Source organism: Danio rerio, chromosome 5 (assembly GCF_049306965.1).
Source record: "Danio rerio strain Tuebingen ecotype United States chromosome 5, GRCz12tu, whole genome shotgun sequence".
Taxonomy (NCBI): domain Eukaryota; kingdom Metazoa; phylum Chordata; class Actinopteri; order Cypriniformes; family Danionidae; genus Danio; species Danio rerio.
In genome coordinates this window covers 20,422,687-20,447,200 of record NC_133180.1, presented here as the reverse complement: position 1 = coordinate 20,447,200, position 24,514 = coordinate 20,422,687, and the positions used below count along the sequence as shown (strand labels likewise).

At 34.9% G+C, this 24,514-nt stretch overlaps 1 protein-coding gene across 9 annotated transcripts in view; it reads right to left on the bottom strand.

Moving 5' to 3' along the window:
* The window catches only part of fam222aa (family with sequence similarity 222 member Aa), a 245,401-nt gene that overhangs the window by 35,402 nt on the left and 185,485 nt on the right, over positions 1-24,514 (bottom strand). For 6 of the 9 annotated variants that reach the window (XM_073951075.1, XM_073951076.1, XM_073951077.1 and 3 more), the window contains one exon: positions 7,157-7,320. In XM_073951075.1, the coding sequence (XP_073807176.1) occupies positions 7,157-7,268 (112 nt within the window). In that variant the 5' untranslated portion in view covers positions 7,269-7,320. Of the gene's footprint in view, positions 1-7,156; positions 7,321-24,514 lie in introns of those variants that run through there. The other 3 variants (XM_009301360.5, XM_073951079.1, NM_001126454.1) reach the window with 2 other exon arrangements.

The following is a 24,514-nucleotide window of genomic DNA, read 5'->3' as shown; positions in this document are numbered from 1 at the left end:
GGCTGGACGAAAGCTACAAATGTCACCCAAACAGGGAGATTTAATTAGGAATGACAAGCCCTGACGTGCGAGAGTGCCGCCACATACTCCGAGAATTTAGGCATGCTGAAAGCGAGCGGCTGTGATTTATAATTTAACTAATGCCTGCCGTTTCTTTTTCATTTCTTGGCTAGAAGGGGGAAAACTCAAAAGGCCTCCTCACTGAAGCTAATCTAATACGATATTTTTAAGGGCAAGCGGTCAACGGCTTTTTAAAAAGCACGCCGCTCACTCGCTCTCACACTTTCTCTCTACCTCCACTTTGCAACTTCCCCCAGCTTTCTCCCAGTTTTTTCTGCTCAGACAGGGAAAGAGGTGTGATAATGAAAACAACCTCCTTTCCTATCTCCCACCTCTCTCTCTCTCTCTCTCTCGCCCGCTAAGCTCCATGCACTCTGGGGAAATTGATTGTCTGGCGGGCCGATCTGAGCGCTCGCAGCTGATGCTGGATCCAGTTAAGTCCTTTTTTTATTGAGGGTACGAGGCATTTTTAATGGGAGCCGCATCAATGAACTGTGCAAGCGCTCTGCATCTGCATGCAGAGGGGGGCTTTTTTACTTTATAGTTATTTAAATTCCTTTTTCTTTCCTTATGCTGGATCAGAGAAGGGCAGCAAAGCAGGTACCCCGTTCACCTCCATCATCTCTATACATGCTGGCTTTCAGATGTACCTCTCTCTTTTTCAAAAAAAAAAAAAGACACTAGGGCTGGGCGATGACAAAAATTCTGTTCTCATCTCATAATATAATATAATATAATATAATATAATATAATATAATATAATATAAATATATATATATATATATATATATATATATATATATATATATATATATATATATATAAACATAGAAATATTAAAAATATAGGACTTGCATGTATAAAAACAACAAAAAACTTGGCTATATATAAAATAAAATAAGTGTAAATATTGCACTTTCAAGCCATTTTTTCCCTTACAATGCTGTTATTCAGGTTTCTGTCTGCTTGCAATCTGCTTCTGTGTAATATTGTGTTCATATAAATTAAGAAAAATATTACTGTAAACAATGTATTTTGTGGCACCAAGAAATAAAGGAGAAAATATGAAATGACAGACTTTTTATTTTGCTTATCCGATATACACTCACCACCTGGTACACTTAGGTACACCTGTCCAACTGCTCATTAACGCAAATGTTTAATCAGCCAATCACATGGCAGAAGCTAAATGCATTTAGGCATGTAGACATGGGCTGTGTCCGAAACCGGATACTTCCATACTATATAGTACGCTAAAATCAGTATGCGAGCCGAGTAGTATGTCCGAATTCATAGAATTTGTAAATCAGTATGCGAGAAGTAGCCGGATGACTTCCTACTTCCGGCGAGATTCTGAAGTGGGCATCCCATGCATGCTGCGATATCCCATGATGCCCCGCAAGCGAATTCATGAATGAGAGTAAAGCGACGCAATTGACGCAGGTAGGTCATGTGACCATGACAAAATGGCGGATGTAGTATGTCCGAATTCCATTCATACTTTTCACGTTCATACTGTATAGAACGTACTTTTCTAATGGCCGAGTAGTACGTTTAAATTCATATGCAGTACCTACTGAGCGATTCAGACGCAGCCATGGTCAAGACAATCTGCCTTGCATCAGAATGGGGAAGAAAGATGATTTGGCTGACTTTAAATGTGGCATGGTTGTTAAGGCAGATGGGCTACAGCAGCAGAAGACCACACCGGATTCCACTCCTGTCATCTAAGAACAGTAAACTGAGACTTAAAATAGGATAGCTATCTTCTGATGGCTACTTCTAGCAGCATAACATGCTATGTCAAAGCGCAAATCTCAGACTGGTCTCTTGAACATGACAATGAGTTCACCATACTCAAATGGCCTCCACAGTCATCAGAACTTAATCCAATAGAGCAATTTTGGGATGTGGTGGAATGAGAGATTCGCATCATGGATGTGCAGTCGACAAATCTGCAGTAACTGCATGATGCTCTCATGTCAATGTGGACTAAAATCTCTGAGGAATATTTTTAGTACCTTGTTGAATCTATGCCACGAAGGATTAAGGCAGTTTTGAAGACAAAAGGGGTTCCAACCTAGTACTATTAATCCGTACCTAATAAATTGGCCGGTGATTGTATATCGTCATATTGCACAGCCCTACCGGACACCTGTCTACAGTCCCAGACCAGACAGTGTGGTGCATCCATATATAGTGAAACCACAGAGCAATGCAGACACAGATACTCCAATCAATGACACACACAAAAGTCTTTTACTTATTGTTATGAGCCCGTGCTCTACTGCAGCGATCTCTCAATCAAAAGCAAACGGATGCCAGGAAGGGTGACTGTGGGTGCGTGTGTGAGACAGAGAGAAAGAAACTGTTCTTTTTCTATTGATTTCAGCCTCAGACCCCCACTGGCTCCTTCTCAATACCAAGTCCAGAAAGGAAGCAGCTAAATCCTACTGAAATTGGAGGGAAGGAATCAATTTAAATCAAGCACGGCGGTCTCCATCTCTCTTCTCTTTTCACTTTCATTCTCAGCTTTACTCTTCCATGTAAAACGGTTGATCTTCAAAACTTTGTATTCATTTAACTGCTCATCCATTTTTCAGTTTACTCATTCATTCAGTTCTCTGACCAACCTCCCATCATTTATTCATCAACTATTTGTACTGTTCATTCAACTGATATAATAATTCATCCATTTACTCTTTATCCAGTTGCTCATCCATTCTCATTTGCAACAAACCATTTTTGCTGCTTCGTTCTTTCAATCATACATCCATCCCTTCATTTATCCATCCATTCATCCACCCATGAATCCATTCATATGCTCACTCTTTCCTTAATCCATTTGCTTCATCCATCCAAGTATTTATTCATCCATCAGCTCCAGAGCATAAACTCCCTTACAAACATCCATCCATCCATCTCCACATTATCTCCTTAATCCATCCATCTCTTTAACATCTGCTCCATTTACCTACTTCATTTTGTCCATCCATCCATCAATCCATTCATATGCTCATTCTTTGCTTTATCCATTCATTTGCTTCTTTCCACATATACGATCATTTATTCATCCATCTGCTCCATCCCTGCATGAACTCCAATCCATCCATTTATCCATCCATCCATCCATCCATCCATCCATCCTTTTCTTCATCCATCCGATCATTAATTCAACCATATGGACTATCCATGCATTTACTTCTTTATTTTATCCATCCATTCATCTGCTTTATCCATGCATGAACTCCATTCCATCCAACCAATTCATCCATCCATGAATCCATATGCTCATTCTTTCCTTCATCCATCCATCTAATCATTTATTCACCCATCTGCTCCATCTATGCAATTACTAATTTCTATCTATTCATCCACCTGCACCATCTATGCATTTACTCCATTCTTTCCATCCATCCACCCATCCATGCATCTGTCCATATGCTCACTCTTTTCTTCATCTATTCATTCAGTTCATTCCAACACCAATCTGATAATTTATTCATCCATCTGCTCCATCCATCCAACCATGAATCCATCCATATGCTCATTCTTTCCGCCACCTATGCATTTGATCATTTATTCACCCATCTGCTCCATCCAGTCATTTAGTCTTTTGTTCTATCCATCAATCTATCCATCCATCTGCTCCATCCCTGCATGGACTACATTCCATCCAGCCATCCATCCATCCATCCATCCATCCATCCATCCATCCATCCTCTCATTCTGTTTTTCATCCATTCATCTGATCATTTATTCACCCAACTGCTCCATTCATGCATTTACTCCTTTCCTTTATCCATCCGTCTAATTATTTGTTCATTCATCTGCTCCATTCATGCATTTACTTCATTCTACCCATCTATCTGCTCCATCCCTGCAATAACTCCATTCCATCCACCCATTTATCCATCCACCTATGAATCAATTCATATGCTCATTCTTTCCTCCATCCATCCATCCATCCATCCATCCATCCATCTGCTCATTCTTTCCTTTATCCATCCATCTGTTAATTTATTCACCCACCATCTCCATCCATCCATCCATCCACCTATCCATCCATCCACTTTTATTTCACAAGAGAAGTTATTTGACTATTTCTGAAACAACGTTGTTCTCAACACACTTCTTAAAACCTCACAATGCAAAGAAAACAAGCAGGTCCCCATGGATGTCCTTTCCCACCCCAAAAAGCTTTTAACCCTTTCCTACTTGTCAAAGAGAAAGCAGAACAATGCCAAGTTGATCAGCAAACAGCAGGAGGACGATGCCATCCTATTACCTTTAAGCTGCTCTGAGCTTAGAGCTGAACCTAAGGGATAGTGGTTAGAAGTTGCATGTTCCTCAGCTTGTCTGTCTGTCCTCACAGTAATCAGCTTGTGCAATACATCCATGCCAAAAACAAAAGTGCAAAAAAAAAAAAAATAAATAAATAAATTGAAAATACACAACTAAAGGCATATGGAACGTTCTAGAAGGAGGAGGACGACCCCCTCTTCCCCTCTCAACTCTTTCCATTCTTCTCTCCTTCTCATTACAGGAAGAGCTCCCTCAGTTTAAGTCTAATCTGAAGCTTTAAGCAGAGCCCCTGGATCTTTGGTAGGAAAAACAGTAGGCTGTGCTTTACTTTCTTTAATCTCGGAGCCTGCCAGAAAGAGATTTGCCCTGCTGTAAAATTCCTACAAGCCCTGAATAAACACATGAAAATATACACAAATATGCAGTGTGGCGACCAGAGGACCTGTTCTACATGGGTTACTGGTGCATGTGTGTGAAACCGACTTATGGAAAATGAGCAGATTTGTTTCAGCGTTTGTACTGTGTATTTGCATATGCGTGGGTCTGTAAGGACATCCACCACTGCAAATGTTTAGCCAACCTGAAGGCTAGAGTTTGAGCTACAAGCCTTGAAGTCATGGCAGTAAAATATTGTTGTGTGTTCAGTTGCAATGGTCGTTGAACTGTCGTTGAAAGGCCCAGACAATTCTCACGTGAGATGCTTTTTAGTAGGACAAAACGTTACAGGAATAGCCTTGTGCCATCATCTGTTGTCGCTCTGAATAAATTGTAATATCTTATAGAGTACTTTTAGATATGTACTTTATATGCACATCAATTTATTGTGTATATGTGGGTATGTATATGTGTGATTTAATTGTTTGCATCAAATGCCAAAAAAATGTACCTATGCTTACCAATAAAGTCAACTGAACTGAACTGAGAAGCACAATGGCAGGCAGAGATTGAGTAGAGTATAATGGACTAAAGCAGGTTGATTAGCTTTTGTGTAGAGCAGTAGAGTATTTGTTTTCAAACTAACACTTGAGGGCCTGTTTATTTCGGGTATTAGTTCCATCCAACATGAAAATTACTGTACCTCACATGGTTTTAAACCTTTTTGAGTTACTTTCTTCTGAATGCTGGGACCCATCATCTTCCACAGTACTTTTTCTTACTATGGAAGTCAACCAGCATTCTTCAAAATATCTTATTTTGTGTTGAACAGAAAAAGAAACTCAAATCGATTTTGAACAATTAAAGAGTGAGTAAATAAAGACAAAATTGTCATTTTTAGGTGAACTATCCCGATAAGATACAAGATACTGATGTCTAAAACATGTTCTCCTTGATCACTTCCACAAAATGAGTTTTAGCAGATCTTAAATGACAACACTAGCCAAACAGGAACTTTGCCATTTAAAATTGTAGATTGGTTTGAGGCACAAAGTTCTATTTCAGTCCTACTAAACTAAAAACCACAGTGTTTGGCATTGACTAATAGGACGCAGCTATTAGAGCCAAAACGAAAGCTACAGCTGTCTGTATCGTGGCCGCTGATTTCTTTCATGTTCATATTTAAAGTTTGTGCAATTATTTTATTATATTAGATCGAACGATCAGGGAAAAGCCCATTTATGGACCCAAAATGTACTTTTGGGGTTGTCAAAGATCAAGTAACATGTATAGAATTTCAAGTTCAACCTTATATTTAGGAAATGTAACAATAGTTTATGCTGTTAGCTTTCTAAAGACTAAAAAAAAAAACACTCAAATCACTAAAAAGCAATTAATTGTTATGCTGCGTTATCCTATTATCCTAGCTAGCTCACTGCAACTCTCACTTGGTCGCTTATTATTATTATTATTAATAATATTATTATTATTACTATTATTATTATTATAAACTGCTTAATATTGACCTGACATTCTGTTTCTGTATTAAAACTAAAATAAAGAAATCAGATGTTTAGTGGTGTAAAGTGACAATGTTCTACACTGTTTTTCCACATTTGAGAAATAGAAATCACAATACATTTTTTATACTGACACTGAAAAATGTTTTCTCCTTAGATTTAAGACATGTTTGTTGTCTATCTTCTAGCAAAATGAAAAAAATATAATATAATGTTCCCAATCCAAATGAAAAAAGTCTTATTACTAAAATTTCAAAATATGAACTTATACTGCATTTCGTTGCATTGCACTTGTACATGTGTAATGACAATGAAGTTGAATCTAATCTAATCTAAATATGGTACTTCATCTCAAGGCCTCAATTGTAAGAGATTATGACATTTGGGGATAACTGGAAACAAAAATCACTACAGTAAAATAGTGCAAAATACAGTACGGTAGAGAAAAAAGGAAGAGCAACACAAGGACAAAAGCCAGCAGCACTCGAATCAAGGCTGCAAAAAACAAGATGTTAACTATTCATGTCTAAACAATGCCACTGCGAGCGGAGTGAAGCTTCTTGGGGCATGAAATGAAAGTGATGTGAACATTTCAGGGGTCATGAATGCGCTTCATCATGCTGACATAAAAAAAATCTCCATTAATAGAACAGTGTGAAAGAAAAGTCTATCGTCAAAGTTCATTTAACTCATCCTCACTGTCGTCAGTGCCTAACTACACAGTCACATTTAATTATTCAATCGGAGCGTTCAGCCTCATCGGAAGGAAGTAAATCTAATATACTGTGCCAGCAATCAGCAAGACAAACCAGTTTGCTGTCAAGCATTTGTATTTGCCATTTATGATCAAATTCATGTAAATGTAATGTAAATAGGAGTCTAATGGCAGTGCTCACATTTGCGGTTGATGTGTTGCGTTGGCTCAAGACTCTTGCTGCTGCTGCTGCTGCAGACGGCTGGGTTGTGCTGGGGTGCAGGATTCTGCCTCCTCTGCAGACAGGCCAGCATGACTGCGCACACGCAGGTACAGTTCTACAGACACTGCTTTGCTGAGGCCTACCTGACAAATGAAAAAAACAGATTTGTTAGTGAGGAAACACATTAATGAAGCAACACATGAAGTAACGTTTTTGTTGTTGTTGTTTTTTTTTTTCAAAACTTTTCAAAGCTTGACACACGAAATACAGTATTATAAAGTCAGTTGGAGGCTAGAGAACAAAAATACAATTTTACATATTTATATGTATAACAAAGTTACATACTGAAGTATTAAAAAAATTATAAATGTTTAGACTTTAGACTAGATTTTTTTTCTTAAAGTAAAAATATTATTATATTATATTGAAATGTTACTTTTTGACAAAAAAGTAATAAACACACACACACACACACACACACACACACACACACACACACACACACATATATACATATAATATATAGAAACAAAAAATATATATAAATAATAAATAAAAAATATATAAATAAATACATAAATTTATAAACAAACACAAACATAAATAAATAAACATAAACTAATAAATAAATACATTTATACATATACATAAACAAATAACTCCCATTTAAAAATAAAAAAATTGAATTATATAAAATAATAAACATAAACTATTTAATTTTAAACAAACAATAAAAATGTGTAACAAAAATAAAATAGCAAAAATATTTCAAAAATAAATAAAATAATATACCATTTTAAGTATAAATACAAAATGTTTAAAAAGTTAAAGTATGTCAAAGTATATAAAGTATATCAATAAAAATGCACAAAATAAAAAGTATTATTAAGCATAAATTAAATAATAATAAAAATAAAATGTAATCAATACAGTGATAACGAAAAACCCTAAAACTATAAAATAAAAATAGCAGAAGAATCTGGAATTGTTGCGAGCCAGATTCAAACTTGTATGCGACAGAGCACAAGTGCTAATCACTAAACCATGGCTTCAACATGTATATATATATATTTTTTTTTTCTAATTCAGTTCCTTAACTCACACCTGTGCAGCACAGAAGGAAGACACACAAACAGACAGAAGTATGTGAGGCGGAGGTTTAACACTGCTCCAGCTGCCTCACGACTCTGTGGGCTGAATTACAAATACACACCTGCTGTATCACACACAAATCCAGCAACCCCAGCCCTTCCTGGCCATCCCTCGACACCCATCTATCAGCAGCCCATCACTTCCTCCATCACCACAGGAATAAAACACCCAGAACAAAACCCTGCGCTGACCTGCTCCAAAACTGCCTAGTTGTCATTTCTTTGAGGGGGAAATATTACGTCCTTTTTCGGATGTCGTAAAATAAACCTCCAATGTCCCCAGAAAGGGGCATTACGGTGGTGCAGTGGGTAGCACAACCACCTCACCGTGAAGTTTTGGTTTAAAACACCCCAATTATTATTATAAGCAAAGGATATACAGAATACACAAGACATGTCACTCGCATAGTTTTGAATGGGGAAAAGTCTAATGGTCAATATGATGATGATGATGAATATCATATGATGATGAATATCATCATCAACCGTTATAGACTGACGGTTCTTCGAGGGAGGAGCCTAGACCAGACGTGCGTTTTTAAGGGTTTCAGCAGATATTTTGTGATTCGTGTATTTTTAAATGAAACTAAAAAGACAGTTGTTGTTTAATTTCATTGGTAATGCTGAATAGGAAACTTAATTGTAAGCTTGGCAAACAGTTTTGGAGAAGTTGATGTTGCCCCATTAAAACACAATGCCCGAGCATACTGCCCGAGAGGTGTTTCAAAGATGGCCATCGAAGTGGAATGACTTGCCTTAAAAGGACTTTGTTACAGCTTGTGAAAGTTTTGGTGTGTGCCTTTAAATGCAAATGAGCTGCTGCTTTCCCGAAGAGGGTGGAGCTTTTACATGCTATTCTGACACTCCAGAAATCATAAAGCAAATTCATTCCAATCCAAACTTTCAGAAATGACCAGTAGCAAGTTAAAGCTTTACATCAGTCATCCCCAACCACCAGGCCACGGAAAGGTACCGGGCAGCACAAGAAATCAATTATTATTTCCGTCTTATTTAATATTTGAGTTTGAATGAGGTTTTATTTTGAAAAAGCTTTTATTTTGAAAAATGACCGTATTCACTTTGTTACATTTTGGTCACTTAAATGGCTAAATTTAACCCACAAGTTAGCAAAATGAGTAGGAAACAGATGTCTTTGGAAAGTTTCTTTGCAAAGAGGAATAATCCCAGTGAAGGACCCGCGAACTGCCAAGAAAGGGATCCGCAACCCATTTATCAACAAATGACTGTGGTCATGTTCACATATCATGTGCTTTTTTGCACGCAAGTTTGTGATTTCCAATGGAGGTGCACAGCTTGCATGCGCATACCTCATGCCTTTCAGAATGCCATGAGCACACCCCAAGTCACATGAGGAGAACTGACCAATCAGCTTCATTCCAGCTTTGTATGGAATATAACATTTCGGTAGACTAATTATCTCAGACAAACATAGAACACCCAAACTCTGCAGTGCTTTTTCATTTTCTCAATAAATAAAACTTGTATCAGAGTTACAGCAATGCTTCATCAGCTTGTCATCTTCTGAGAAAAATTGTCAAGGGTTGACCGGTCACAGACCGGTCTGTGATGAAAAGTTTGGGGAACAATGCTTTACATGATCAAACCCAATTCAGATGATAAAGAGGAAGAGGCTACAATTTCTAGACTGCACCTGGACGATTCTGAACAGTAAGTAGATACATTTATGTAGTTGTTGTGAAGCAAAGTTGAATAACCTCAATAAATGGCATGATACTTCTCTGTTCTGATGTGCTGGCCTTCACAAATAAACTTTACATTACAAGTACAATTCTCTGAACTGACCAATGTTGTTGAAGCAGTCCAGCATAAAATAAATTCCACCCAATTATTAAACTTTTTACCAACTTCTGAATGAAGTGTTGAAATTTAACCACAAGGTCCTCAGTGGCTCAGATGCCTATAAAGTCTATAGAGATTTATGTTTGTACATTTGTAATGCTTTAAGTTTTTTTTCCGTGGCCTACATTTTAAATCTCTAGCTGTTAAAGCGGGTACACAAAAAAGTACGGCTGCTGCAAAGAAAGATTTAGGGGTGCTAATATTAATAAGACCCCCTTTTGATGTCACTAGTGAAGTGATATCTGAGCATTTTTCCACGTGCTTGAAGAAAAGGTTTCTGGGTTATGCTGTTTCACCTTTTCTGGCTTGGTAGATGCTCCAGTTATAGCACTTTAACACAGGAAATAAGTCTTTCCTAATATGTCCCCTTTAAATGATGAGGACGTCAAGAGAGACAAACAGAGTCCATCTGTAGTTCAGATGATGACTGAGATGGTGTTTTGTCCAAAAAGATCTCCAGGCGGTTTCCAGGAGTTTCTGTTTGGAGTGTAAATGCCCATATTGTGTGTGGGTGTACTTGTAACATGCTGATGAGTTGGGTGGGGGGCAAATGCCAAGCGCACATCAGGGCCAGTGACGGGCGTAATCAATCTCCCCCCGGGCCATAAATCTCTGGCTGCATTCCTGCTCTGCCTCCCTCCATCTTCAGCTCTTTCGCTCCAGAGGAAGAGGAGAAAAGGCGGCGCTCTGCCAGACAGTCGACACAGGAAACAGCAGCTCTGTTGGAGAATGCGTAATAGGACCATCTGACTGCGTTTCAGGCAGCACTGACGCCCACTAGCCCACACTCAGACTTATCAAAGACAGGAACAGTCCTGCTGGAGTGACTTTAGGTGAAAAGCCTTCAACTGTACCAAACTGCAACTGTTTAAGCGCAGATCAAACCATAGACTCAGACTTGAATTTCAGCACATGTGCAAGCATTGACAATGTGTTTTCAATTGACATACTTAGGAACCATCCATCCATCAGATTTAGGAACTTCTAATGACCTCCTGAACTTAAAACTCAAATATTTCTATCAAATGAAATATTATGGGTTAAGTTTATTATTTAAAAATATATTAATTATATTTATAATATTTCTGTTGAAAAAACCTTCTCTCCGTTTAACAGAAATTGGGTAAAAAATAAACAAACGGTCTAAAATTTCTGACTTCAACTGTATATTTTATATATATATATATATATATATATATATATATATATATATATATATATATATATATATATATATATATATATATATATATATATATATACATACACACATATACATATATATATATATATATATATACATACACACATATACATATACATATATATATATATATATATATATATATATATACATACACACATATACATATACATATATATATATATATATATACATATACATATACATATATATATATATATATATATATATATATATATATATATATACATATACATATATATATATATATATATATATATATATATATATATATATATATATATATATATATACACATATACATATATATATATATATATATATATATATATATATATATATATATACACACAGATGAAGTCAGAATTATTAGACCTTTTGTTTATTTTTTCTCCAATTTCTGTTTAACGGAGAGCAGATTTTTTCAACACATTTCTAAACATAATAGTTTTATTAACTCATTTCTAATAACTGATTTATTTTATCTTTGCCATGATGACAGTAAATAATATTTGAATAGATATTTTTCAAGACACTTCTACACAGCTTAAAGTGACATGTAAAGGCTTAAAAAAACTGAAAAAAAGAAAAGCAAAAATATGCTGTTACCACTAAGTGAATGACAAAAAACTAAACACTAAATTAAAAAAAAAACAATAAATTATTATTGTTGATGTTGCAAAATAAGGCTTGATTATAAGTGATCTTAGTATCTAAAACAGGGCTGCCCAAACTTTTTTTTTATGAAGGGCCAAATAAACTGAAATGAAGGTAAATATATGAAGCTGTATTACAAAGTTTACAAGAATAGTTTACTTGTTTATTAGTAAACAAATAGAAAACATTACTTTAAGTATATTAACTAATCCATTATATATATATATATATATATATATATATATATATATATATATATATATATATATATATATATATATATATATATATATATATATATATATATATGCATTATATAATAAAAGTATTATATTGAAACCTTATACTAACAAACTCTAGTTTGGGTATCTCTGATCTAAAAAATGGAGTAAACCTTTATGTTGTTTATATTAAAATAAAACCTGAATGAGTAAACAATTTAAAACTCCTACAAATAACATGCAAAATAGCACATCCGACCAACATGTACATTCCTAATAAAAAATGCTATGCTACTGCTAAGTGAATGACACAAAACACTAAAAATAGTTTAACTGCTCCCAAAATAAATGAATAAAATAAAAAAGGACAAACTTTTAACATATCTTTTAGGTTAAACAGGAAAATAATTCAATATAACAATATTATTTACAGAGATAAAACATTTTTTTAAAGATATCATTTTCCACAATAACTTTGGCCCTATAAATACTAAAACCAACAATATTTTAAAAACTACAGTGATAAATTGACCATAAAAGACCAACAAAATGAAATTACAAACTGTAAACAAAGAAATGTAACACCTAATAACCCCCGTAAAGCTCTTAACACTGTTTGCCTAAGTAGGAAGGACATGTTCCTGATCAATATCCCTGTTGATCTGAAACAGCATTCCTATCAGCCAATCAAGTTTTCAGGATTAGGCTTAGGTTTAGGGGCTTCTTAACCTACTATCCCTCTAATTGGTTAGGGTTAGGGGTACAACCAGGGCTATAATTTAAAGCTATATTGTTCCAGCATTAACAAAAGATCTACTCGGCTAAATCGAGCAGTGCCAGAGGGCAACAGCGTAAATTACAGCTTTTTAGGTGGTGGCGTGATTAAACTGAAGCAGAAACATCTTGAAGCTCAGTAAGAACGCCTAAAAACCCTTTACCACCCATCTTGTCAGTCAGGCTTTCAGAGGGAACAAATCCTCAAACTGCGAACAACAACAGACAACATGCGATTCAAGAGTGTGCTGAATCGCCGCGTTTTATTGACATGTGAAATCTGTGTTATTTAAAGATCGCAGCTCATCGGTAAACATCTCTCTCACTCGGGCTCCTCAATGGCTTTCTGTCACAGCGGGGAAATGGATTAGCCCTTCCTGAGACTCTGTTTCCAAAAATCTGCATGTGAATGCAAGCGGATGATGAGGAGCAGAGAGGAGAATGAGAGCCAGATCGACAAGCGACTCAGGTCTGTCTGTCGGCCTGTCAATATTTATTTATAGCAAGCCCGCATGCACTTTGTGTAGCTATGTCAGCTAACATGTGCTTATCAATGTATAGAAATAAATCAGCAGCAAGACCAATAAAATCTCCACCACAATTGGAGATGCAATGCTCATCACTGGCTCCTTTCAGGTAAAAGAAGGACCAGATCAGCATGATCAACAGCTAATTTTGGATGTTGATACATGCCATTTTATGTATTCATGTTAGGTGTTATTTTATAAAATTAGAGACTTTATGAGCTGTCAGTGAAAATAAACCTCACATGATCTTCAGTGTCTTGAAAATTATGATAATATATGACTGGTTTCTTGCTTCGTTTGCCTGCAAACTACAACTTCTTGAGAATCACTAAGAAACTGCACTGCTCAAAACAAGACAGCATGGTATTTTTTTGTTGTCGTTCAGCATATAATTTTCATCTTCTTGACACAGCAACTTTTAAAAATGTCCCTCCTGAAGTTATGTCATAGTATATGTTTGATTAAAGAAGCATTTCATTGTAACCATGGAAATCATAAAATAAGGTTTAAGCTTTCAGCTCAACACTTAAAGGGACAGTTCACCCAATTACTCGTCCTCTATTTGTTCCAAACCGCTTTAAATTTCTTTATTGTGCTGAACAAAAATGAAATAGATGTTGAAAATGTTGAAGAGCAGAAGTACTTGACTTCCATAGTAATTTTTGTTCCTACTATTAATGTCAATGTCTACTGGTTTTCAACATTCTTCAGAACATCTTGTTTGTGTACAAAAGAAAATAATAAATTAATGTTTAGAACCACAGGAGAGAGGGAATAGAATAAATGAGCATAAACAATTAAAACATCCTAAAAACTCCAATAAAACTATAAAATATGCAAATCAATCATTTAAATCCTACTAATCTCGCTTTTTATTTAATTATCATTATTTTTTTTATTAAATCCATCATGCTGTCAACCTCAACTTTCAGTACTGACCTGTTAGAATGCTTAATTGGTATAAATAAACGAACATCATATTTAGACACTTTTCACATTTCGGGGTTTCTCTGTAGCGGAAGTCATCATAGTTGGGTAAATTTAGAGCGCAGTGAATGGGAGAATACAACAATACATTTTTACAACCCTATTTTCTGAAATAATAAAAGAAAATGTCCATGATGGTGTTATCAAGACTTTCAGAAATTTACATTTACAAATGCGTATAAATGTTTATACGTTTTTTTTTCATCAAAATAATAAAAACTTATATATATTAATAAGTAAACCAACAAGAGTAAAACAAGTTAACAAACAAAAGTAAAATAAAATAACATAACTATATATATATATATATATATATATATATATATATATATATATATATATATATATATATATATATATATATTCTATTTGTACTGTTATTTTATTTTAACCTTGTTTGTTTGACTGTAATAAAAATCCGATAAATAAATCTCTTTAAAAACAACCCACTAATGAATTTAGGTATGTATTCAAAATTTATTTAGGTTTGAAATGACAGTTATCTTAACAGTGCTTAGTTATTGTTGATGATGTGAACTGAGGTTTGATTATAAGTAATCTTAGCATCTATACATTAAGTAAACCTTTAGGTTTATCTTAAAATAATATCCTATTAAAATCATGCAAAATAACATGACCAATCAACATGTTGTACATTCCTATAAAAAAAAAACCTTAACTGCTCTCAGTGCCAGTTTTTCTCATTGGGCTTACATCCTGTTTTACACAACTGCTAGTCTGCAATGTTCTGATTGGCTGATTTAAGTGGTCAGACAAACTGCACGACAAAAAGGAAAAAAAAAACTCATAAATTTCCAACTGAGACATGTAGCTTAAGCCAAAGTAGTCTGCATAAATCAGTTTCCGTAATGAAAGTGCTTTTGAATCTGTAACAATATACAGTTTCAGGTAGACACGCACTTAGTTTGTCTGATGCATGCCGAGATCTCAGGCGGGCAAATTAACCTCACGCTGGACTGAGCCCCCTGAATTCTCTGAAGTGCACTTCTGTGGGAGAGACCAAGAGATCGATAGGCTGGAAAGTGAGGGGAAGGTGAGAATGAAAGGAGGTGTTAGTGAAGATAAAAGAACCCATGACCAAAAGCATTATGGGTAAAAGTTGATTTCCTGTCTATAAAATCCACCATTATGACCAATATAGACTCTGTAGGGAATTTAGACTTCAGGCTTGTATGTATATTGATGTAAAAAGGTAAGAATGGGAATGAGGGCCACAGTAACAAAGTTTTTAAAAGGCATTTATAGTAATTGAGAGATCCACATATTTCATATTAGTGTCTGCAGCAGATCAAACTTACAAAAGTGCATGTTATATGCTTTCTGTTCATATTAAATCAAGTCTGCATTTGTTTTAAATGTGATAAAACTGGTGAAATAATGTTTCATTGTCATTTAGTGAAACAGATTTATATAACGGGTTTATGAACAAAATTAAACATGCTTATGACTTATTAGAACTGAGTTATTACAATAAATACATCTTTAAAAAGTGACCAGACTTAACTTTAATTTATATTATTTAAACATCTTTCTGACAAAGAGACAACTTAGTGGTTAGCGAAATAATTGCAAAGGAATACAGATTTAAAACTAATGTTAATTTTGGGACTGTACTGTTATCCTTAAAGAGCCTTTTAATATGTCATCAAATGATTGTTGTCCGATTCCAAACGATTCTGAAACCGTGTGATTTCTGATCATGTGTTCGGATTTGGACATCCCTAGTGAATAATATATATATATGTATAAAACTTCCACTGTAGATTTTTTTATATCCAAGATTGGATATAAAACATTTTAGTGAATAATAATATTAAAAAATGAAATAATTAAATTAAAATAATATTATATCCAATTTTAGCAATTTTATTTTTCAAAAAATTTTGTTTTTAATAAATATAACATAAATATAATATATAAAGTAGGGCTTAACAATATATCAGTTAAACATCAACATTGCAATGTGTGTACAATATTCACATCACAAGATTTAAGGGAAGATATTATAATTTTTTTTCTATTTTTACTTTAGACAGTGATGATCATGTTATTTGAATACTGTTAGGCTTCCCAGAAAACCATAAAAGACTGTTTATTTATTTATTTTTGCTTGTAATTTATTATAATTTATACAGATGCACTGCATAGAAACTCTTGATCATCCCTGTCAATCTTAATTGAAGAAATCTTTCCAAATTATATTCATATTGTATATAATCGCAGCAAAACTTGCAAAAGAAAGTGCTATGCCAGATTTTTCCCATTATTGTGCAATCCTATAAAGTATAAAGTAAACATTCTAACAGTCGAGAGAAAAAAAATGATATAACAAAAACTTTTATTTCATATATATACTTTATATAAAATATATATTTCTTTTCACAGACACACACAATTATTTATGACCCTTTAAATGGATTACAACAAAAACATGGTTAATGCAAAAATATAAAATGACCACTGAGATTTACTCATTTCTGCTATTAATGGTCTTAAAAAATGACTCCCATGTCCAAAAGCATGATGGGTAATGGTTGATTTCCCATCTATGAAATGCTCCATTATGACCAACATAGACAGAGTCTGTAGGGAATCTGTATATTGATGTACAGGAGCCAGAGAGGAAAGAGCTTTTGCGTTTGTCTGCGAGGGGATGGAGAAGAAGGGGGGCTTCTGTTCCTAATTGAATGGTGACCTGCCAGTTCGGTGTGAGTGTGTGTGAGTGAATGTCTGTGTGTGTGAGAGAGACAGAAGCCCCATGCAGTGCTTTTAAAAGGCCTGTGCGTCTCCCCTCTTAATAAGCCCAAACAAGTTAATCCAATCGACACACCCAGACCCTTTTCTTTAGCTTTAACAAGCAGCCACTACAGTCCCCCATAATCCCTCACACACACCGCACCGCTGAATGGAAAGCAATGAAAGAGCCCATTAGAGGGACAGACAGAGTCTCCGACCCCTTAACTTCACGAAACAGCACACACACATACATACAGTACATACATACATACATACAAACCATAGACAGCCAACGGTATTATATAAAACCACACGCACACACACAAACACAGGTTATGGTGGTTTATGAGGACTCACCTTAGGCTTAATGTATTTTAAAGTGTAAAAAGTGGGGTTGCACAATATCAGAAATAACCTAAATTCAGATATTTTATTTTGTTACTTTTGACGAGGATTATAGTAATAGATTAGACTACTACTAGAAAATTGTAATCTGATTACATTACTAATTACTTAATGTAAAAAGTAATCAGATTACTAATTACTTATTATTAAGTTACTTTAAAAACATTAAATGTATCTAGAAAAATATAAAATAAACTGCAGCTCTTTCGGTAATTTAATATTCAATGAAAAAACATTACAATGGGTTAATCACAGCAGCTTGACATACTCAAAAGACTTAAAGAGTTCACCCAAAACTTTAAATTCTACCGAAATGTGTATTCCAAAAAGAATGAAGCTGAACGATCAGTTCACATGACTAGTGGTTTTAAACTGGTGTGCCTGGAAAATGCGAGCCCATGCAATATGCACTCTGAATATGTGTGTGCAAGCTGTGTGCCTCCAATGAAAATAATAAACTTGCATGCGCAAAAGACGTGATGTGTGAAGGTGCTTTAAAAGCAGCTATGGTTCTCTTCACATTCAAAAAAATACCTTCACTCCTGATCCTGCGTTCTCCAGCAATTTAAAAGTGCATGCTTATTAACTGATGTTGCAGTGGAAAACGTTTTCAAAAAGAAGCATTTTTTCATCTAAAAACTATATGTGAAACATTAAAAGTGCAATTACATTGACTTTAGTAACGCTAATCAAATAACACAAATTTAAAATGTAATGCGTTACATTACTGCGTTCCCCAAAAATGTAATTAGAATAGAATTAAACGCATTACTGTGAAACACGTTACAACCAACTCTGCTCTTGAAAGTCAAAAACTGTTCAAAAACAGTTTAAAACTGAATAAATGGATTACTGTGCACATTCGATAACAGACAGATAATGTTATACTCATTTTTGCATTCAAAGAATGAACTTTGCTGCTTGTTTAAACTACTTATTTAAAAATCTACTTATAAAACAATTTAAATGCTACAAGTGAACACACAAAAAAAAAACATCACGCGAGGACAAAGACAACAGATCCAATATGTAAATGCTATAAACAGATCTTTATGGTTTTCTGGGGAGGTCTAACAGTTTTTAGGTAAATAAATTGAATAATCAACTATAAAACAAGACTGGAGCCTAGTCCTCATCAAATTAACCAATACAAACAATTAATCTTTGCTAAATCTACAAACTTGCTTAAAATTTACAGACAATAACATGCCTTAAAGCATGCAAATAATAAGCTTTCACTCTATTATGGTTCAACTTAGGATGTCAATGACAAAACGATATAGTGCAGCTAAACCCTAAGCTTACACTGTAAAACCCAACATTCAAATTTATCACAAGAAATGAGTGTAGTTAACTCAATTTTCTGAAAGCTAATTCTACTCATTTGCAATAAGTTTTAAACTCAGTGTTGAGGATAATGAGTTAATTAAATAACTCATTACTTCAACTTAAATGGAGTAAGTTCACAGTACTCCTATGGATTAGTTTAACTCAAATGGTTTGTAGCAATCGGTTTCCTCAAAGGATTTGAGTTACCTTAACTTACTGGGTTTTACAGTACTCAGTTGGTTTGAGTTTTCTTCATTTATTTACTGTGCTCAAACTGCTTTGTTTACTTAAATGAATTAAGTACACAGAACTCATTAGGATTAGTTTTTGAACTTAAATTGGTTTGTTGCAATTGGTTTCCTCAAACAGTTTGAGTTACCTTAACTTTTTGGGTTTTACAGTGTAGTAAAAAAACACTTACTATATGGTACCCTATCCTTATACGCATCCCTCACAGGTACACTGTGAAAAAATGCTGGGTTCCACCAAATTTCTTCATGTTGTACCAACACAAATCAACAGTTGTTACAAATACAAAGTCAATTCAATATAAAACTATTAAGTTAACAAAAAAACTTTAGAATTGTGTTGTTTCAACTTATTTCATATAAGTAGTTTGAACAAGCAGCAAAAGTCATTGTTTGAGTGTAACACATGGAAAATTTTGGCTGCATTAAGATTTTTAACAGCTTTAAATTACGAGGACACAAGGCATATTCTCATAAATCACATCAACATTGTAATCCCTATACAAATTGGTCCTCATAAACCACCAAAACTAGTACACACACAGCTGAAGATTCCACATTAGAAACAAAATCAGTACAACACATACTGCAATATAGGACAAGGAGAAATGAGGATGCAAATGCACTCACAAACAAACAATCCTTCAGAGCGGACATCTGCAGACGGGCACGCATTCGGGGACATAAATCCAGCGTTTGTTAACAAGACACACACGCACAGGAGACCCGGCGCTTGCTAACAACACATGAATGCAGGACAGGACATTAAAAACCGACGGAGCGCAAACAGTCCTGCTGACAACAAACAAATAATATACACATGCGTTTCCACTGTATGCATACTAGTCTCATTCAATAGCTGACAATATATTCGCCCGCAATATCCACATCTGCCTCCATTCCAGGGTCAAACCCAGGTCAGCCATTGTTGCAAGCATAAGCAGATGGAAGATGGTTTATTTTGTAGCTCCAAGTATGAACATAAACATATTGCGCTAGTAAATTCTTGCTTTTTCGGCTCCTCGCACAGCATGTAAATGGGAGCCGGATGATAATTCAATGAAGTCTATCTCTGTCACAGCGAGCAAAACCACACGTCTGTTATCTTGAATCATGGTACTGTAGGCCACATTAATGCCGTCACGGCGGTGGCTGAAGCACCGGCTAATTGACCACCAAGATGAGACGCTAAATGAATGTCTATGTGTGTGTGTGTGAGATGGAGTATAAAGAAGAAGCTTCTGTCTAAAGCAGAGAAAGGGCAAGAAGGACTGATTTATTCAAACAACAAACCCATTTGGAGAACATCACTGTATTCTAAAATAAACACAAATCTTTGGAAGCAATGTTAGACGTGGTTTGTAGTTTGATGGCAATCAGAAATGACAAGCATTGGAAGTTTGACACAATGCAAATAATGTAAACAAGCAAATGTCTTTGTAAATGGAAAATAAAATAATAAAAAAACTGATAAATGGTTTGAAACTGATAAATGGATTAATATTTTCATTGAATGCGCACAAATACTTGATAACAGACAGATAATAAAATGTTATATGTACTCCTTTCTGCATGGAAATTCAAAATCTAACAAATTTAAATGTTACAAGTGAATGTAAATACAAATAAATAAATAAATAAATAAACATCTATATCTGAGATTGGTGTACAGTTATTCAATTAAAATCAATGGTAAATAGAAACATCACATTTAAATAAACAGAAAAATTAGAAAACCAAACTAAATAACTAATGTTAGTGCCGGGTAAAAATTAATCGCCAATAAATCGTATCCAATAAAAAAGTTTGTTCTCACATAATTTAAGTGTGTGTACTGTATAATTACAATGTAAATAAACATGCACATGGCATGCATATATTTGAGAAAACATTTGTTTCTATTTAGATATAAAATATATATATCATACAGATTATATATACAAACATTTAAATATCTATGAAACAAAATAGTTTTGTTTCTATGCACGTTTGTGTATACAAGTGTTTCCTCTAGGATTTTTTCCAGCTGTGGCAGCAGACTCTGTTGGGTCTTTTGCACAGATCTACCAACTACCTGTGGTGTTATTTCAATGACAAATGTCATGAGCGCAGTATTACAAGTCGAGATCACATTTATGTTACAGAAGCATGCGAATCTCTTTGCTTGCACACCGATTTTCTCTGTTCGCGAACAAAGCTTCTTTCATGTCCTCATATACACTTCTCAAGTGCAGACTTTCTTGTGCGCTCTCAAATAAATACTGATGAAGTGCGATTTAGTGCGTTTATATAACAAGCATGTCTCCAACATTTGTTATATTTGCTAGGAATATTTACGAATGTCTCCAATAGACCTACAGAGCGGCATTAGCATCCTAAAGTAATACAGCCATAAACTCCAGCAAGATAAAGTCATCTATAAATTTGAAAGTATTATAAAGCATTATCTATTATCTATAAAGTATAATTATGGAAACATTGTTCATCTTAACAGAAAGCTATGCCTTGTTTGCTGGCCTCACGCACCTGTCAGTCAGTCAGCATGTCACCTTAAAGGATTAAACAAATAATGCACAGCACTACTACGGTTACAGAGAAGTTCGTGCTGTTATAATTCACTTACCTTTTAACACATTTTGGTGCGATTATAACCCGCTATTAAACAAAAAAAAAAAAAAACAACGACTAAATGTTTTTAATGAGTAGCAATGTAGCAGTGGCCGGGTGAATTTTAGTGTTGCGCCCTGCCATGGAAGAATGAGCGGAAACCATGGTATAACATATACCTAATAAATAAATACATAAATCACACACTGGACACTTTACTAGATACACCTAACTAGTACCGGGTTGGACCCCATTTTGCCTTCAGTACTGCCTTAATACTTCATGGCATAGACAAGGTACTGGAAATATTGCTCAGAGATTTTGGTCCATATTTACACGATATCATCACGCAGTTGCTGCAGATTTTAATCATGGATGTGCAGCCACCAGAAGTGGCACCCGGTGTAGTCTTCTACTGATGTAGCCTATCTGGCCCAATGTGCTGTGCATTTAGAGATGCTCTTCTGCATACCTCAGTTATAACGAGTGGTTACTTGAGTTACTGTTGCCTTTCTATCAGCTCAAACCAGTCATTCTCCTCAGACCTCTGGCATCAGCAAGGCATTTGCACCCACAGAAATGTCGCTCACTGGATATTTTCTCTTTTTCAGATCATTTTCTGTAAACTGTAGATGGTTGTAAGTGAAACTCTCAGTGGATCAGCAGTTTCTGAAATACTCAGACCAGCCTGTCTGGCACCAACAATCATGCCACGTTCAAAGTCACCTAAATCACCTTTATTCCCCATTCTGATGCTTGGTTTGACCTACAGCAGATCGTCTTAACCATGTTTACATGCCTAAATGCATTGAGTTGCTGCCATGCGGGTGGCTGATTAGAAATTTGAGTTAATGAAAAGTTGGACAGGTGTACCTAATAAAATGGCCTGTGAGTGTATATTACACCAATATATAATTAATAATATATTAATCTTTGCCCAGCACTAGAAAATTTTTTTTTTATAATAAATAATAATAAAAAAAAAATCAATAGATGCTATGGAAAATAGCTAAATTAAAATAAACTGCATTAAAAATAAAGATGGACATGATTTATTTTCTAATTCTAATAAGTAAATAAAATATACTAAAATATACATAATGAAAAGCAGAAAGAAAGCTACAGCAATGAGCAGAACTCATTCCCTAGGCAAGCATTTAAAAAAACATTGAATTGACAAAATAGAAATGCAGCCCTAGAGTCGGAGGTCACACATCTAAATAAAGACACATCCGAGCAATTGGCTGTTTGTTAAACTGTAACAGTCCACAAAAAAGACCAGTTCAACTAAAAAAAAAAAAAAAAAAAAAGCACATCGCTGGCCAATCACACATGTGAACTCATTCACATAACACAAGGGCCCCGTTTAGGATTAACACAAAATGAAAACAATGGCCTATTCTATGTACAACTCCCCCACCCCCTGAAGGCATTCATTTGTTAGTGTGAATATTCAAGTGTCTTCTCTTGCCGTATTTTGTTCATTGTTTGTACCGTTTGATCACAGCCAGAGGGGCTGAAGGCTGAAAGATGAGCTGCTGTCATTCGAGAGAGAGAGGAATTACATACAAGTAAAATGACGCACGCAGATGCTCAATTATGATGAATACAAACTTAATGTGGCATCAATGGCGCAAATCAATAGAAAATAACTGAAGCCAAAAACTTAAAGCTCTGTGTACTGTATCAGTGTTCTCTGAGGACAGTTTCCCAGAATACATTTGCAGGCCTTCTGACCTCAATTTCCATTACTATTAAGTGAGGAACGAGCCATTACTGGGAAAATTTATTTAGGAAGAACAAAATGGCTAGGACTTTAAATAAAATACCTTTTTTAAACAAAACAAAAAATTAAAAAGCAACAAACTGTTATGTGGAGCATTTACACTTACTGGTCACTTTATAAGGTACACCTAGAACCAGGTTGGACCCTTTTTGCCTTAATCCTTTGTAGCATAGATTCAACAAAATTTCTCACATACACACACATTTGCTTTTAATCTTAGTGAGGACATTACATATACTTCCATTGTATTTATATCAGGTTAATGATACTGTTTATATTTAACTATAGAAATGAAGACTAGGCTTGTTACAATTAGGATTGTCATGATACTGAAATACGGTACCAATCGATGCAGAAATTTTTATATACGTCAATTTCCTGCTAACATTTGAGCGCTGAATGAAATAGAAATCACGATGATTCGCCTTAAAGGTCATCAGTTCACCAAACTCACCGCTGTTTACTGAGTGTAACCACAGATACAGGGACACTGGAGCATTTCAAAGTTATGTCGATCAGATGGTTTGTATATAAGCTGACATACAAATGATCTGCTGATGAATCTTGGCTTTAAAACGATCCAGTAGGGACACTGTATCTGTGGTTACACTCAGTAAATAGCATGGAGTTCGATGAACTGATGACCAATCAAATTCATTTCTATTGAGCACATGAACACAATGGCAAGTCAGTGGTGTTTAAGAACATGCTCAACAGTGCTTAAATCTTAGCGGGAAATGGACGCTTTTAAAATATCAGTATTGACTGGTACCAAATTCCAG